This window comes from Diplotaxodon limnothrissa, linkage group LG11 (genome assembly GCF_057381915.1).
Source record: "Diplotaxodon limnothrissa isolate DT_005_m linkage group LG11, D_limnothrissa_male_GT1.1, whole genome shotgun sequence".
Classification (NCBI taxonomy): Eukaryota; Metazoa; Chordata; class Actinopteri; order Cichliformes; family Cichlidae; genus Diplotaxodon; species Diplotaxodon limnothrissa.
In genome coordinates this window covers 17,956,743-17,971,996 of record NC_140606.1, presented here as the reverse complement: position 1 = coordinate 17,971,996, position 15,254 = coordinate 17,956,743, and the positions used below count along the sequence as shown (strand labels likewise).

At 41.9% G+C, this 15,254-nt stretch overlaps 1 protein-coding gene across 1 annotated transcript in view; it reads left to right on the top strand.

Annotated features, from left to right (window-relative positions):
* LOC146622559 (transmembrane protein 65-like) overlaps positions 1 to 13,872 on the top strand; it is a 42,243-nt gene extending 28,371 nt beyond the window's left edge. The window contains exons 4-8 of the mRNA XM_085365232.1: positions 564 to 631; positions 1,226 to 1,280; positions 7,209 to 7,251; positions 12,610 to 12,715; positions 13,723 to 13,872. Of these exons, the coding sequence (XP_085221358.1) occupies positions 564 to 631; positions 1,226 to 1,280; positions 7,209 to 7,251; positions 12,610 to 12,715; positions 13,723 to 13,872 (422 nt within the window). The remainder of the gene's footprint in view (positions 1 to 563; positions 632 to 1,225; positions 1,281 to 7,208; positions 7,252 to 12,609; positions 12,716 to 13,722) is intronic.
* The last annotated feature ends 1,382 nt before the right edge of the window (positions 13,873 to 15,254 follow it).

Sequence of the window (15,254 nt, the reverse complement as noted above, 5' to 3'; positions counted from 1 at the left end):
GTCCTGAAGGAGAGCTGCAGCGCTACGAGATCCGTAGAGAACACAGTCGCATCGTGGCGATTACGCTTCAAACTTTCCTGCAGATTTGTCACTTAAACTAAACTGAACTTCACTTGAATATCCTTTGCCGGGGCGGTGGATGACATTTTAAAATTCACTTTGATAGCACCATCGGTACATCAGACTGTCTATAGTATCCACGCACTCCTGCTGCAAGTGGATTTTCTTGATATTTATGATGCTATTTACTCTTTCCTGTTTAAAAAATCCATTCCACCTTACCAAGAGTCTAGTGTTCACCCGCTGGCTTCGTAGCTGTCTGCATTTTACCAGCGGCAGTGCTAAAGAAATAAGACGGAACGACTTACCCCCGTACCACATTAATGAGCACGCACTAATGTATCACTGCCTGATACTGATTTACAGCTGCTTATGGCTTCAGAGGCGTTTTGTGTCTAATGTTCTCATTTCTCTTCTAAATGTGTGATGCGTTGTTGTCTATCCATGCTGAATCACATTATAATGTGTCTGACAGTGATTTGTTGTGTTTGCTTGCTTTACAGTTCTGCTGCACAATGCACTCCCATTCGTTGGATTTGGATTCCTGGACAACTGCATCATGATTGTTGCTGTAAGTGTCTGCTTCATGAGGCATGCACTCCTAGCACTTTATTCTCTCAGTCTCTGGAGGTAGCTAATGCAACCTGAAAGACTGCAAAAAATGCATTTAAAGGTTGTACTAAGTATAGATTAAATTTTACAAAATAGTACTTTGTTGAGATTAGGAGCTTTGTGAGTGATTAAAGGTCGTCTCGTTGCCTTTGACATGGCTGCTTCGAAGACGAGGAACCAGGTCTGCAACCACTCGCTGTCAGTTGCTGCATGCAAAGCAGCTTTTGTGCATTAAAAATGTAATCGTAGTCATTCTGCTATCAGTTTATGATTGAATGGAGTCAAGTTGGCAATTATGTGTGACCCTTTTTGTGACGACACGGTTATTAACTGTGATAAATTGATGAAAATTGAAATTCCGGTCCAGCCAGAACCTCACACGTTTGAAGCAGAAATAGTGACATAGATGCTAAAAGAAGGTGATTTAACTCCAAAATTACACAGGTGCTTGGCACCCTGGCTTGAGTCCCCTATTGCAAAGAGATGCAGACAACAGCTTGCACTGAGCTTTCCTCTTTGTACAAATGAGCTTCTGTTCTCTTGTTTTTTCCAGGGCACACAGATTGAGTTATCAATCGGCGTGGTTCTCGGCATTTCAACTATGGCAGGTCAGAGAATCTCGTAATGTATTTGAATCTGTTTTATTTTTGAAAACACATTTTCATTTCCTGTATTGTCCTTTTAAAGTATTGATTATATGAGTTATGTAGAAGACTTTGAACAGCAAAAGGAGGATCACCCACAGTGCTGCACTTAGTCAATTCTATAAACGTGTGTTACATATTAGAGCTGGGCGATATGACCCAAAATTCATATCTCGATTTTTTTTTTAAAGCCATATGGTAAGAACAAAAAGAGAGTTTAGTCAAAGCTGTGTCCCAGATGTCAATCAGGCACTTTTATTAACATACAGCATAGATGTACATGAAGAAATTACTCAAAAATAAATTATCAGCATTTATTAAATAATAATGCTCCATAAATAAAAGAACACAATGTTGTTTTTGTGCATAACAAAAAGCTCACAATTGTGCAGTCAAAATGTAAACTAATAGACGCTGAGCATAATAACAAAGACAGACAGATTTCACAGCTGCTCTGTTCCCAACTTCTACTGCGTGACTGACAGCCTGGAGTTTGAAATCCTCTTTGTAACCGTGTCTCTTAACAGGTGCCATTTATGGTCCTTATACACACACAATACGGTAATATTACGTTGAAGCACAGTACGTATTACTCCGCGAGGCTCCATTACGGTAGCCGTAATGCTCTGACAATCCATCAAGCGGTGCGGCTCCGTAGCTCACCAAAGTCGTACTAAAACACTTTTTTGACAGATTGCACATAAGGTGCACTGTCGAGTTTTGAGAAAATGAAAGGATTTTAGCTCGTTAGCGCGGTTAGCTCGCTAACACGTTGACGCCGTCCAGCCCCACGCACGGGGCGATCCGCGGTAACTTGTTAACGGAGATTTGCCGTGATCATCTTGTCGTTGCCTGCAGGTGAAGCTATGGGGGAGGGGGAGTTGTGCTCAGTGAAGGAGAGGCGAGGCCCAGTAACGCAGCGTAGAGACAAAAATGGACGAAAGAGAGGCAAACTTGCGGCTCCACAAGTATAATTATAACGTAACATAGACTATATCGATATAAACGATGTTGGCACATCTTATATCTCGTATGAAAATATATCGATATTTTTTAAAAACTCGATATATCGCCCAGCTCTATTACATATGTATTGTATATGTGTCACATTCAGATTCAAGAATATCTGCTTGTAAATCAGTCATTTATTTATTGCATTTGATTCGATTTAGGAAAATATATTTGAGAGTAATTCACATTCATGCTGTAGCATGCTAAATCATAGCTGACTGCCAAGTCTCCAAATAGAAGAAAAGGCACTTTTAGATGACGTGTTGACAGAGTGCGCTGTGTTGCAACTTAATCATGGAACTGTGACACTATTTAAAAATAATTATAAAGCGAGGTCAGATTAAAGAAAGAGAGGAGGAAGAGCGGCTGGCTACGATAAGGAAAACTTCATGAATATGTTAATGCTGTTCACAAGCACATTGAATGGGTATTGTAATATCCCCTTGACGACGCACATCAGAATTTTTGTTATCGCCCGCCACTGTTCGCCGTGTCTAAAAGAGCCCCCCCTACTTTACCCTAAGTGAGAATGAACACACATTAGCTTTGGGATGACTGTATCACTCAGTGCTTCAAATTTAGTGTTTTTCTTTTTGTCCAACTCAAACAAAGCGAGCGTCCTTTATATTGTCATTAATCGAAGCAGAGCTAAAGAGCAGGGGGCATTTCCCTCCCTTTCAGTGCTTCTGATTCTGTTGCTGTTGGTGGTGACGGCAGTTCTTTGTCTTTAGCTCAAGCTTTTAAACATGCAGCAGATTGGGTAAACTGATCTTTTGTCCAAGAGCCTAGGAGGTAGAAGCCAGAGGCTTTTTAAATTCCACTTCACCTGGAGGGACTGGAAAAGGAAGACTTTACCTTTTCCAGTTACAGTAAATGGATCTATAAGGGATACACTGTAGACAAGACTCATTTGAATTTTCACTTCAAACCCTTCTCCATATATTTCTAGTCAGCCAAGTTTCAGTTAAAAAAAAGAAAAATCTCCATTTGTTCAGTTCATTCCCAGTGAATTGATTGAATGGATGATTGGAATTTTGATTGAAGCAATTTCAGGCATGGTAGGACTCGTAGAGAGAAGGTTATCAGGCAGAATGTGCAAAATTCAGTTTTAGAGAGGCCACTCTGAAGTTTGACGGGAGTGCTTGTTACCTTTGTGTGGAGAGGTTTTCTAACCCGGATTTGACAGTGAGCTGTAACAGACACCCTCATTAATCTAGTAGTTTAAAAAAAATCTAAATCTACTGCAGAGCCACTCGGAGACAAGAAGCACACAGGACTTCTGTTCTTTCCTTAAGCACAGCCTTAACACACTTTCTATCACTCAGACCCCATTTAGTCATTCGCACTAGATTGAGGGCATTCGGGGGTCTGCAAATTAAAATGCGCAGTTATCTAACCCGGTCCAGAGTGATTTAGCACTAATGTCAAGTCTCTAGTGAAGACGACAAATCACCTTCTAGGAGGCAAAAATGTCTCTGCTCGCTTGATGAGCGTGGAAGCTGCATGAATCGTCTACTCCTGACTTTCCTAATTACTTCAGTTAAACAGCCTTAATGATGTGAAAAGCCTGCAGCTCAAAATGAATATGAGGTCAAAGAATTGCACTCAAAAAAGATTTATTTGGCCAAAATTCTAACTCTAACTAATTTAATTACAGGTAAATTTTCAGTGTAATTCTGTTAAATAAGTATATTGTAATGTATTGCACTAAAGAGGTCATTTTGGTTCACATGCATTCAATTTGTACCAAGCACATTTTTCCTTTAGGTTTTTCAATAAATAAACATTTGATTTGATCTATTTCAGTTTAATTTTATTCAAAATTGTTACTCATGTTTAGTGAAAGTTAATTTTCCTCCCAGTGCACAGTTTAGAACATTTGATTGATGAGACTGGTCAAACTGGTGGCGCGCAAACAAACCAAGTGGTTGAGCGTGCAACAATGGTGATAAATATGAGGTGAAACTAGGAGGTTTTTAAGGTTTTTCTTTGCTTTGGGCTTTTTTGGGGGGCAGAATTAGGAAAAAATTTAAAAAAAAGAAGGTTTGTCTCTCTAACTTTGTCAGCAATGTTGAGAAATACTAAATGGCCTGTATTTGTATAGCGCTTTTACTAGTCCCTAAGGACCCCAAAGCGCTTTACACAATCAGTCATCCACCCATTCACGCACACATTCACACACTGGTGATGGCAAGCTACGTTGTAACCACAGCCACCCTGGGGCGCACTGACAGAAGCGAGGCTGCCAGACACTGGCGCCACCGGGCCCTCTGACCACCACCAGTAGGCATCGGGTGAAGTGTCTTGCCCAAGGACACAACGACCGAGGCTGTCCAAGCTGGGGCTCGAACCGGCAACCTCCCGATTACAAGGCGAACTCCCAACTCTTGAGCCACTATCGCCCCCTAGACAAAGGATGGTGAATACGGCGCTCCCAGGGGGAAGAAAAAGAGGAAGACCTCAGAGAATATTCACAGATGCAGTACAGGAGGACATGTAGAGGGTTGGTGCAACAGAACAGGATGTTAGGGACGGGGTGAGCTGGCAACCCTTAAGGGGAGCAAGCTGGAAGAAATAGAAGTGTAATTTTCTTTCTTGACAGAATTGGTGCTTCCAGGCTTCAGTTTGCATACTTGAAGCCTTTGTACAGCTCCAGCTGCCTCACGCAAACAAATTTTCAGCTTTGAGTGAGAACAAAAGCATGTAAGGCCACGTACTGCTGAGTGCAGGTATACTCCTGTTTTTGTCACTGTAGAGAGTGCTGTTCATGCACGCCTATAAATTATGACCGCTTGTACAGGAGCAATACAGCTAGTGTAAAAAGTTCCCGCTGTCTCCCATTTGTAACTTCACATTGTTTCATGCCACATTTATCCCACAGCAGCCGTCAGTGAATAGTTCACATGCAGACAGGCTCTCTAGTTTTGCTTCAGGTGTAAAAAGCTCCTTTTTTTTTGCTGCTTCCAGGCACTTGCATCTGTTCGCTCCATCAGGTTGGCAGTACTGTCAACTATTAGGCAAAAAAGTTTTAGAAAGTTCCCAAGAAATACAGTGTGAAGGAAGCATGTGATAACAGTAACAGAAAGGTTAAGAAATGAAAGTAAACTAAAGAAAAGAGTGTGCTGCTTGGCATTTGCAATGAATTTACAGGCTTGTCGCTGCAAACACTGCAAGGTTGTGATTGAATGGGATTAAGCTGGTAATTACATGCAGTCTGTTTGTGATGATACAGCGATTAACTCTGATAAATGAGGGAAAATCCCCAAACAGCCTGTTGCTTTCCACATACAGAAATTTACATTAAGTAGGAGTTCACATGTAATACTAATATTTAGAGTCCATCCAGAAATCAGAGATTACAAACAGGAAATCTTTTTTTTTTTGTTACTCTTTGTCTTTTTAATTGACTTCCCTTTTTCTACTTGATAAAGTTTGTCAGAATATCAGTTACACTGTGATTTCTGTGTTTGCAGCTGCTTAAGAATGACTTGAATTGTGATGCATTTGCCCGCCCCCTCATCAGTCTGTTGATGTGCATCAGATCTAATGCCAAGGCCCCGAAGAGGGAGAGAAAGCAGCGAATTAAAGGCACAGCCAACCTTGTCTCGTAATTACATCTGAGCAGGTTGACCACATAATAAAGTCTCAAGCTGGCCTCTCCATCACTGCTGTCTCTTCAGTGGCTGTACAGAGGTGCAGTGTTTAACGTCAGCAAGATATTGTGTTACATCTGTTTTAATCATCTTCAGAGTGTAGATTAATTTGCCTAACGTGGCCATATTGCCTCAAAGCAACCATGCACAGCTGCACGTGTGTCCTCCTTCAGCTGACTGAACATTGAACTGCTGCATAGCCAAGAATTCAGCTTTGTGACCGTATAAAGTACTGGTACACAATTCAAGACAAAGCATGGGGCTAATGGCAACTCTCTCTGTTTAAGTGCCAACATGAGGTGAAACACACTGAAAAATTATTACACTGCCAGAGAGTAACGTTATATTTAGAAATTAACTAAAACTGTTTAAATAACCACACGAAATCTTCATCTGACCTAAATCAGCTGAAGCAACAAGCCCCTTTTCCTTTGTGGTATTTGCTGATTTACAGTCAGATTTAATGGTGGACAGTGCAAAGATTTCTGCTAAAAGTACCTTATTTAGTCCAAATATGCTCTGTGTGCTTTGGCACCGACTCTTGGGCCAAGAGTTGCACACTTTCCTTTACTTTCCTAGCTGTTGCAACAGCTCTCGCCTCTCATTCAGAGGCTCTAGTTAAGTCGCTCGTTGTTCTTGTCACAGAAAAAGAAGCTGCTTGCTTTTAAACTTTTATAAACCAGAAGCTTAAAGATGCTTTGCCACAGGATGCATGTGTCTCTGCTCGCTTTGTTAGTAGAGTGTTTGTCTCTGAGTAATGTGTACAATATTTATTGCTACAGTAGCTCAAAGATCAGATGAAAGTGCTCGAGCCCAGCCGGAGATGATGACTGTGCCTCAGCAGTGATGACACGGTTGCGTTGTGTGTTTCCTCTGGAGTGTTTCTGTAATGCTGCAGCAGCAATGCTCTGCACTCAGGGTCAGGGACAGCTGAGAGAACAGGAGTAAAGCACAGGCTTTATTTTCTGTCCTTAGGCACAGCTGTTACAGTACCATACGGCACATTCAAAGCATAAACCGGTGACAGTGAAGTTATTTCAGCGTTCCCTCGTCCTCTTTTACTTGCACTACAGCATGTAAGAAGCAAAACTGCAGCAGTGTGGTCTTCTTCTTCAGTGTGTTGTGCCTCTGCTTCTTTGATGAGCCCATAATGCACTTGGGACATCCATCATGCCCTACGGAAAAATGCCTCTGTAACCCATGCCTCTGCTTCTCCCATTATCTACAGCTGCTGCGCTGGGCAACTTGGTATCAGATCTGGCAGGACTGGGGTAAGACTTGACACACACACACACACACACACACACACACACACACACACACACACACACACGTTTGGTAAATTCAAACAGTTCAGTTGAAATTTAGAATCAGTCAAGGAAAGGAAGAGCCATTAATCTGATTGTACAGCAACACGTTTTCCACACAAATATACACAGATAATAATAATAATAATATTTATAAACAAAGGTCCTTTTCACATCACGTTGAGAAGGTAAAGGTTTACCATCATGTTGTTCGTGGGGCTAATTCAATAAATTGCTCACTTTTAACCAGTTACTGGATGTAGGCCCAGGGGTGTGGTTTGATTAAAATGGGACTGAACTAGGTCATATAGATTAAGTAGAAATTATTGTGTATTTAAATCCCTGAAAAATCCTTTCATTCATTTTCCTCCAATTTCTTCATTTTTATTCTGTTTCCTGTCCCAGAAACCCAGCAACAAAAACCCCATCAGATGTTTTTTCCCTTTCCTGCATAATCAAAATTAAAAGAATGAAATTAAGTAAAAGTAGATTAAAACACTGACTGTAAGGACTGATGAATTTGTACAGAGTAATTTAATGTGATTTCCTCAATAACAGCGTAATGATATAGGAAAGCTTGATGGTCATGTTTCTCCGATCCTTCCATCAGCTCATGCATGACTGTTTAAGCGCCTCCTTGTGGCCACAGAGATCATAACAGCTTCCTGAGCTGCTTCATGAGCTCAACCAGTCCCATTACTTAATATAATGGAACACCAGGGTGAATGCAATGATGGCGTGCATTTATTCTCCTCCTTTTCAGTGTAAATCATACCCATGCATGGATGACAGAAGTGGAATATGCTGTTTCCTTCTGTTTTCCCTGTGATTGATTAGTCTAGTTCTTGTGGTCCATGTAAACACTCTCAGCAGGCACACACACGCATCCATGAGCGAGTGTGTGATTGCCGCTCAATCAAAAGAGGAAAGTGGAGCCCCCGTGGACGCTTTATCAAGGTGAGACAAGGCGTGTGAAGGCCATTTGTCTGCCTCAGAGTCTCAGTGGAGCTGCAACAAGAGATTTTCACAGCAACGTTTGCGATACAGATTTTGTTCTAACAGGAAATGCTTTAGTGTCCACATAACGCTCGTCTTATAAATTACACTGGGAGTCGGCGGCACTTTAGTGGCTGCAGAGAGACTTCTTGCTGAGGTTGTAGTTGGACTCCGACTCTGAGATCCCAGATGACTAATTACTGCAAATATTACGGCTGGATTTCAAACTGTTTGGTTAACAGAAGTTGGCAAAATTCGTAAATAAAAAAATCCTGTGCATGTACTCGAAAATATGCATATGGCTTTCTGTTGGTGAGTTGGATTACAGCCACACTTTCAGACATTTAGTTCACCTGGAACAAGATCAGGCTTCCCATTCCCAAGCAGCATAGATGTGATGATGTTCAGCCGCAACTGAACTCACTTTCCACCTGCATAGATGAGCCAAATGAAAGACTCTGGAGACTGATTAAAATGCCTCTAACGAACTTACTGTGAACTGCAGCTTCCTTTAGCTTTCGTTTGTTGAAGTGCCTTTAAGTTTTATTTAATCAAGAACTGAGTTCTAAGAAAGCTAAGAAAGTTTTCCTTCTTAGCTGAATTCTGCTGGTTAATGTGCTTGTATGTACAGAAGATCCTGATTTGGTCATCGCGTTGGTATGCAGGAACCCACTGCAGCCAATGAATGCTTGTCTCTGTGTAATATATATATTATATGCTTTTAGATCATATACACACAGAAAATTATATACTGTACCTTTTACCAGTATAAAGTTGTTTGGTTGATATCCACGTACACTTTCAGCCTGATATTTGATGTGCAGGAGTTGGTCTTCACTGAAAAGTTAAGGACATACTCTATGCAGGCTAATGAGTGTGCTGTAACACGAGTCATAAACACTCTGGACATTGCATCAAAAGAGCCTCAAACCTGCTGGTCCTCTGAGTTTAGTAACTCCCAGTTACTAAATTTTGACTATTATATAATCAAAGTGCACAGACGTAGCTGTCACTGCAGCATGTCCCTTGGCCAATGATGCTTTTTAGTCCTCATAATTAAGAGGAAATCTGCTCATTTAAGAGATACTGACTCACTTGTAGAGAATCTTCCGTGTGTGTGACTGTGCTGAACAACATGCACAACCGTTTCCACATATGTGCCAGTGCATACATATTTTTATCATGTAGGAGTTCATGTTAGGCCACGTTTGTAATGTTTCACTCCGTCTGAGTCTTTTAAGTATTTCGAAAAAACCTAGGAAACCATCTGAATCTTGCTGAACTCCATAATTGAGCTCATGAGTCATTCTGACCATTCAGCTGGTTATTACTAATGCTTCTGTCGAGTTTAGCCTCAGCTGTTTTAGGAATTTCTTACAAATGCAATGCATCGGTGGCTTTCTGGGGCAGACAAGGAAATGCACATTAGGGATCTTTAGGGAATACAGAAGTGGAGACGCATCCCCCTCCGTATCATGCCTGCATTTTCTACCTTACTCCTTCTGAATCCTGGAATAATCTGGATTATATTCCATTACCTTTCTTTAAAAAAAGTGGGTGAATGCCTGTGTGACTGATGCCTTTTGAACTTTACAGATTAAAAATAGTGACATTTCGTCAATGCACAAAATTCTGTTTTTTTTTTCCAAACACAAGCTGAGTAACTCAACGTGATGGCTTTTAGTTCCTCCAGATGTAATTTTCCAAATGATAAAATGTATAACTGTGTTTTCTGGGGCTTGCAATGCACCCGGCTCATGTTTCAGCCTGCTTCTCACACAGTGAACAGCCTGTCTGTCTTGTTTTATGTTTTTTGGGATGAGCTCGGGCCTTTCAGTAAATTTCATCATTCCTGCATTGTGATTGCTGCAGTATTTTGTTTTGGCTTTCTTTTTTTTTAAATGCAGAGCTTATTTATTTTGCCCTCCGCTGTTACAAGAGCACGGGTAATTTGGAGTGAATTTGATCTAAAGCCGTGGATGAATGTGAAAGAAATTAGGATTGGGGCTCGGCGGTGAGACTGAATTTCAAAGAAGCGGAGAGAAAAACCAAATGCCACCCTCACTGCAGCTTACTGAGCTTCAAAGCTGTGGTCTCAATTACTTCAATTTAACCATCATTTTAAATGCGAAATAGAAGAAGAAAACATAAACTAGAGACTTAATGGCTACAGTGTATCCACTTGAGATGCTGTAAGAAAGAATATTGTCTAATGAATCTACTTATTCTCCTCATAAGGACTTAATAGCTCATCATCTGTTATGATAAGAATCAGTCCTATTTCCACTACTTCTGCTGCCCCATCCTGAAAGGCAGTGGGCTCGAAAGCACACCCCCCTGGACACAAATGCACAGGCAGACTTGCCTTTTTCTCAGATATGCTGTGTACAGCTTATCGCTCCCCTAACAGCTCCAGCTGCAGCTTATTTGTATGTGCAGCCGACTGAGGATCCATTAGTGCCAGTGAGTGAAGCCGACCTGGGTCCAAATGTCAACCCATATTTCTTTCCTCACATTCAAAACCGCCTCACCTGCACCATATTTTACGTGCCTTGGCACATGTAGGGTCACATGACAGTGTTTCTGTCGGTTCCCTTCATTTGCATATTAGAGTCCACTTCCTCCTCTCTAGCTTCAGCCAGATAATTTTCCTTTTTAATGACATTTGGCAGGCTGGCTGTCGCTTCATGTCCATTTTACACCAAAGTGGCTCTAACTGCTCACTGGAGCGTAGCAATGACCTTCTTGCTCTGTTTCCAGGATGGCCAACTGTAGAAATATTCCCACTGTTTCCAAGAGTCTTTTATTTCAGGACTATTAAGCCAAGTGTCTCTTTGGAAACACTTTTTTCCCAAACACACGAGCGGAAACCTGTCAGGTTGTGGACACATAACTGAAGCAGGAGGCACCTGAGCACAATCAGGAGTGCCACAGCTTTCAAGTTCAAGGTTCTTTATTTGTCACATGCATAGTTATACAAGTATAACACACAGCTGAGGCCCCCTGTAGGTGAATCATTTTCATTTCTGTCAAATGATAGAAATGAAATGAAAGGAATGAAAGGATGATATGGCATTACCCAGTCCATATCAGAATAGAGATCCAGCAGAAAGTTCTTGTTTCTAGTTGCACAGAATTCTTAATCCAATCTTACTCATTTTTCTACATCGTGGTGATTTCCGTGGAGCACTCTTTATCTGCTGCAATCCGTCATCGGTCCGTGATCTGTGTAAATCCACGCAAAGCCCTGGGACTGAGTTAATTTATACACTGTTGGAAGCTTCCTCTTTTACTCCATCTGTTGTTAGAGCTGAGGTTTGGCATCCTGCTGGGTTTATGAACATCAGCGACAGGAAGCAGACCGGAGCATTAATCTGTTGATTTATTTTGTCGTTATTAGCACCGACTCTGGTTGTTGTTTGCCTTGGTAGGGAAGTGTCATGTTAGCATGGGTTTATTGAATTATGATACGTAATGGAGAAAATTATCAACGGGGGGATTATTATATAAACAGAAACGATGCAAACACAAATAGGCAGCGGCGAATTCAATCTGTTACAGAAATAGCCGGAATCTTTTAACAAAACCAGCTTTGATGCAGTATTGGTTTGTGCATGCCACATTTTACAGAGTGAGACTTTTTATTTCACATAATGTTTCTTTGATTTTCTTTTTGTCACAATAACATTTCAACAAAATCACAAGACTTTGGTATTCAGACTTCATTTGATTAGAAGGTTTTGATGGATGATGTTTGTGTGTGTGCATGTGTGATATACAGCACTGTGCAAATATCTTGAGCCACTCCTCATTTCTTTGTATTTTTGCTTTCAATGAGAAAAATCACAAAACGTTTTTGCCCATATTTCGTTTTTCCATTTATGTCTGTGCTTTTCAAGAAGTCACTGCACCTATTTCCCATTTCCATAGCAAAATATTAAATAAAAGAGGGGTTGCTCAGGACTTTTGCACAGTACACTGTATATCAGGGGTGGGCAACTCCAGGCCTCGAGTGCCAGTGTCCTGCATGTCAGGTGTGTCCCTGATCCAATCACAGCTGATTTAAATAGCTAAATTAGCTCCTCACCATGTCCTGAAGTTCTCCAGAGGCCTGGTAACGAACTAATCATGTGATTCAGCTGTGTTGACCCAAGGTGAGATCTAAAACCTGCAGGACACCGGCCCTCGGGGCCTGGAATTGCCCACCCCTGCTGTATATAGAGCGTTCTATCAATAGAATAATGCTGTCGCTGCAGTTTGCTGAACTGTGTTAAGTCCCCTCCTGTTTAATTCTTTTTCCATCCATCGGTCTCTCCCTCTCCTCAGGCTGGCAGGTTATGTAGAAGCGTTGGCGTCTCGGTTGGGGATGCAGATTCCTGACCTGAGCCCAAAACAGGCTGATATGTGGCAGACAAGAGTCAGCTCTCACACGGTGGGTATAGAAACAGTTACAGAATTTGCTCTGGTTCGCTCCCCCACTGAGCAGCTCCTGATGTGCGAGTGAAACCACTGCAAAAAAAGTGTTTCTGTTGCATTTCTGTGCAAAATGCACATCAAACCAGGACAGGTCTTTGCACGCTGACAACTCAAACGCGAGTAACACAAGTCTGTGTGACGGGGCCCAGCTTTCAAATGTCATAAAAGGAACTGGGACCTGGCGATCTTTAATATGCTATAAGTGCTGAAGCATGAAATATAATAAGCTACAGTGATTAGTCTGGCACCTGGCTGGTTGCTAAAGGCTGCTGTGGCTTGTGAAGAAATAGTTTTTAATAAATACAAGCCAAAAATAACATATTGGTCTTTGGAGATTTTTAAGTGTTTGCTTCCAACCCTTTGTTAGTGTTACAGTAAAGAGGGAAGGTGTGGCATGAAAAGCACCGAGCTCAATAAAAAATGACAATAAAGACCAATTTACAGTTACATAAACAACTTTTAATGCTCCAAGTCACAGTTATAAAAAGACAATTGGTTTTACATTTGTGCCTTTATTGAACCTAGTGAATTTTAACTCGCGCTGCAGGCTGGAGAAACCTGTCCACCTCTGTGTAAATGACTTCTCCACAGGGTTCGTGGATTCAGCGGCTGCAGTTAAGGAGACCAGATTGGAGATGTGGGTTGTGGATATGTCAGTTCGTATAAATTAAGGCCACTGTGTCTGTTTTTCAGACAGAAATCAGCTTTTTTCAGTAAATAAAGGAGTATAGGGATGCACAGAGGCTAAGAAAGCTGAGGGTGTTCATCAGACAGCAATAAGGCGGGCTTTCTGCAAATAAAAGAAAAAGAAATTTGAGGGTCTCTCAAGGATTTGCCAACCTGCAAAGATCACACCTAGAGAACAATATGCAATCCTGAAATAAATGAAGAATAATCCCACGGTAACAATGTGCAGAAATCCCTCCATCTTTGCTAAAATCTTTGTCTTCTTCCCACCCGCAGGGTAAAGCCATCGGCGTGGGCATCGGCTGCATCCTCGGTATGTTTCCCCTCCTCTTCTTCAAGGACGAGGATGAGAAGAAAGAAGGCCAGACGGAGGTGAAGGAGCAAACGCAGTCGCCACCTGCTCCAACAGAGAGCAGCAAAAACTGAGGCGAGGCTAGAGACAAATACTATTCAGAATCCGTTTGAATGCTTGACTTAATCTGACGCCGACTGCTCTCGCCTTGTGCGCTGGAGCGTATGGTAATATCAGTGAACTCCATACGGTCCAATCGCACGGCTCAGTCGAACTATCTGAGGTATTCTGAAGAGGATTTTAGATAATATTCGATCACAAACTCTGAACTTAAGCACAGGAGGCTCGTCATCTCTCGAAGAAACGACTGCTGCTACCTGATCCCGTAACCTCACTTCGTCTCGACTGACCGACACGGTCATTTGTCTAAGACACCTCCTCTTACCTCTGGCTATAGATGGCTAGATCGCATATAGGTTAACTGACAGCTTCATGCACCCCCTGAAATATTATAGGAGAAAACCCAGTTAGAGCTCAGTCGTGTTATAAAGTTCTTGTTTTCTGTCAGAAATCTTGAAAACCTTACAGGGAAGACGGAACAAAGTCAGTTTAGTGTTCCAGATCAGCCAATGTTTAAACACCTTTTCCGTGTTTCCCTGTCAGTTTTTGGTGGTTATAAACCAAGAACACGGTGTCTTCAGTTCCTAAAACATGTAAGCTTCTGGATTTGAGCAAGTCCTGCCTCATCCACAGACCTTGACAACTAGTCCGCTGCAGGTGGTTAAATCTGTAACACCTGAAAGCTTCTTCTTCTCTTCAGTGGTGCACTGCATATGCACACCTCTGCCAAAGGGTTCACACAAATCACTGAAGAAGTGAAATGTATTTAAAAGTCCTACAAAATATTTTAAAGAAGAGGCAGAGGGAGGAAGAGGCAGTGAACAACGATATGAAGTATAAACTGTGGATCACCTGGATCCTCTTTCCTCATTTGCACTGATCCTCCGGTTCATATGTCCACATTTGCACCCACTGGACGAAATACAATATATCCCCCTCAGAGGTGAGATGATATTCAACCTCTTCTGAAAACAGCCACACGTAGAGGTGGAGGTTTGGGGGGAGATGAATGTTATTTTGCATAACGTGACTGCTGTAGTGTTTTCATTTTGTGAGATTAACTGTTACGGTGTGTGCAGACGGGCTGCATTTCTTCCTGTCCCTCACTTCTATTGTGTGTTACTGCCCTCCGCTGGCCGATAGATGGAGATCTAGTTGTTTTCTTTCAACTTGGTGGACCTGCTACGACGACACCCCCCCCCCCCCCCCCCCCCCCCCACACACACACACACACACACACACACAGGCTTTAATTCGCCACAGCTCCCACAAACCTTAGCTGCTAGTCTCCCCCGGTCATAATTTCCAACTTTCCTCACATCGCTCATCACCCTGTAATTATTTTCTGAATGATTCTCCTTCAGGAGCTGCACTGAAGAAGTGTTTAGAAATATAC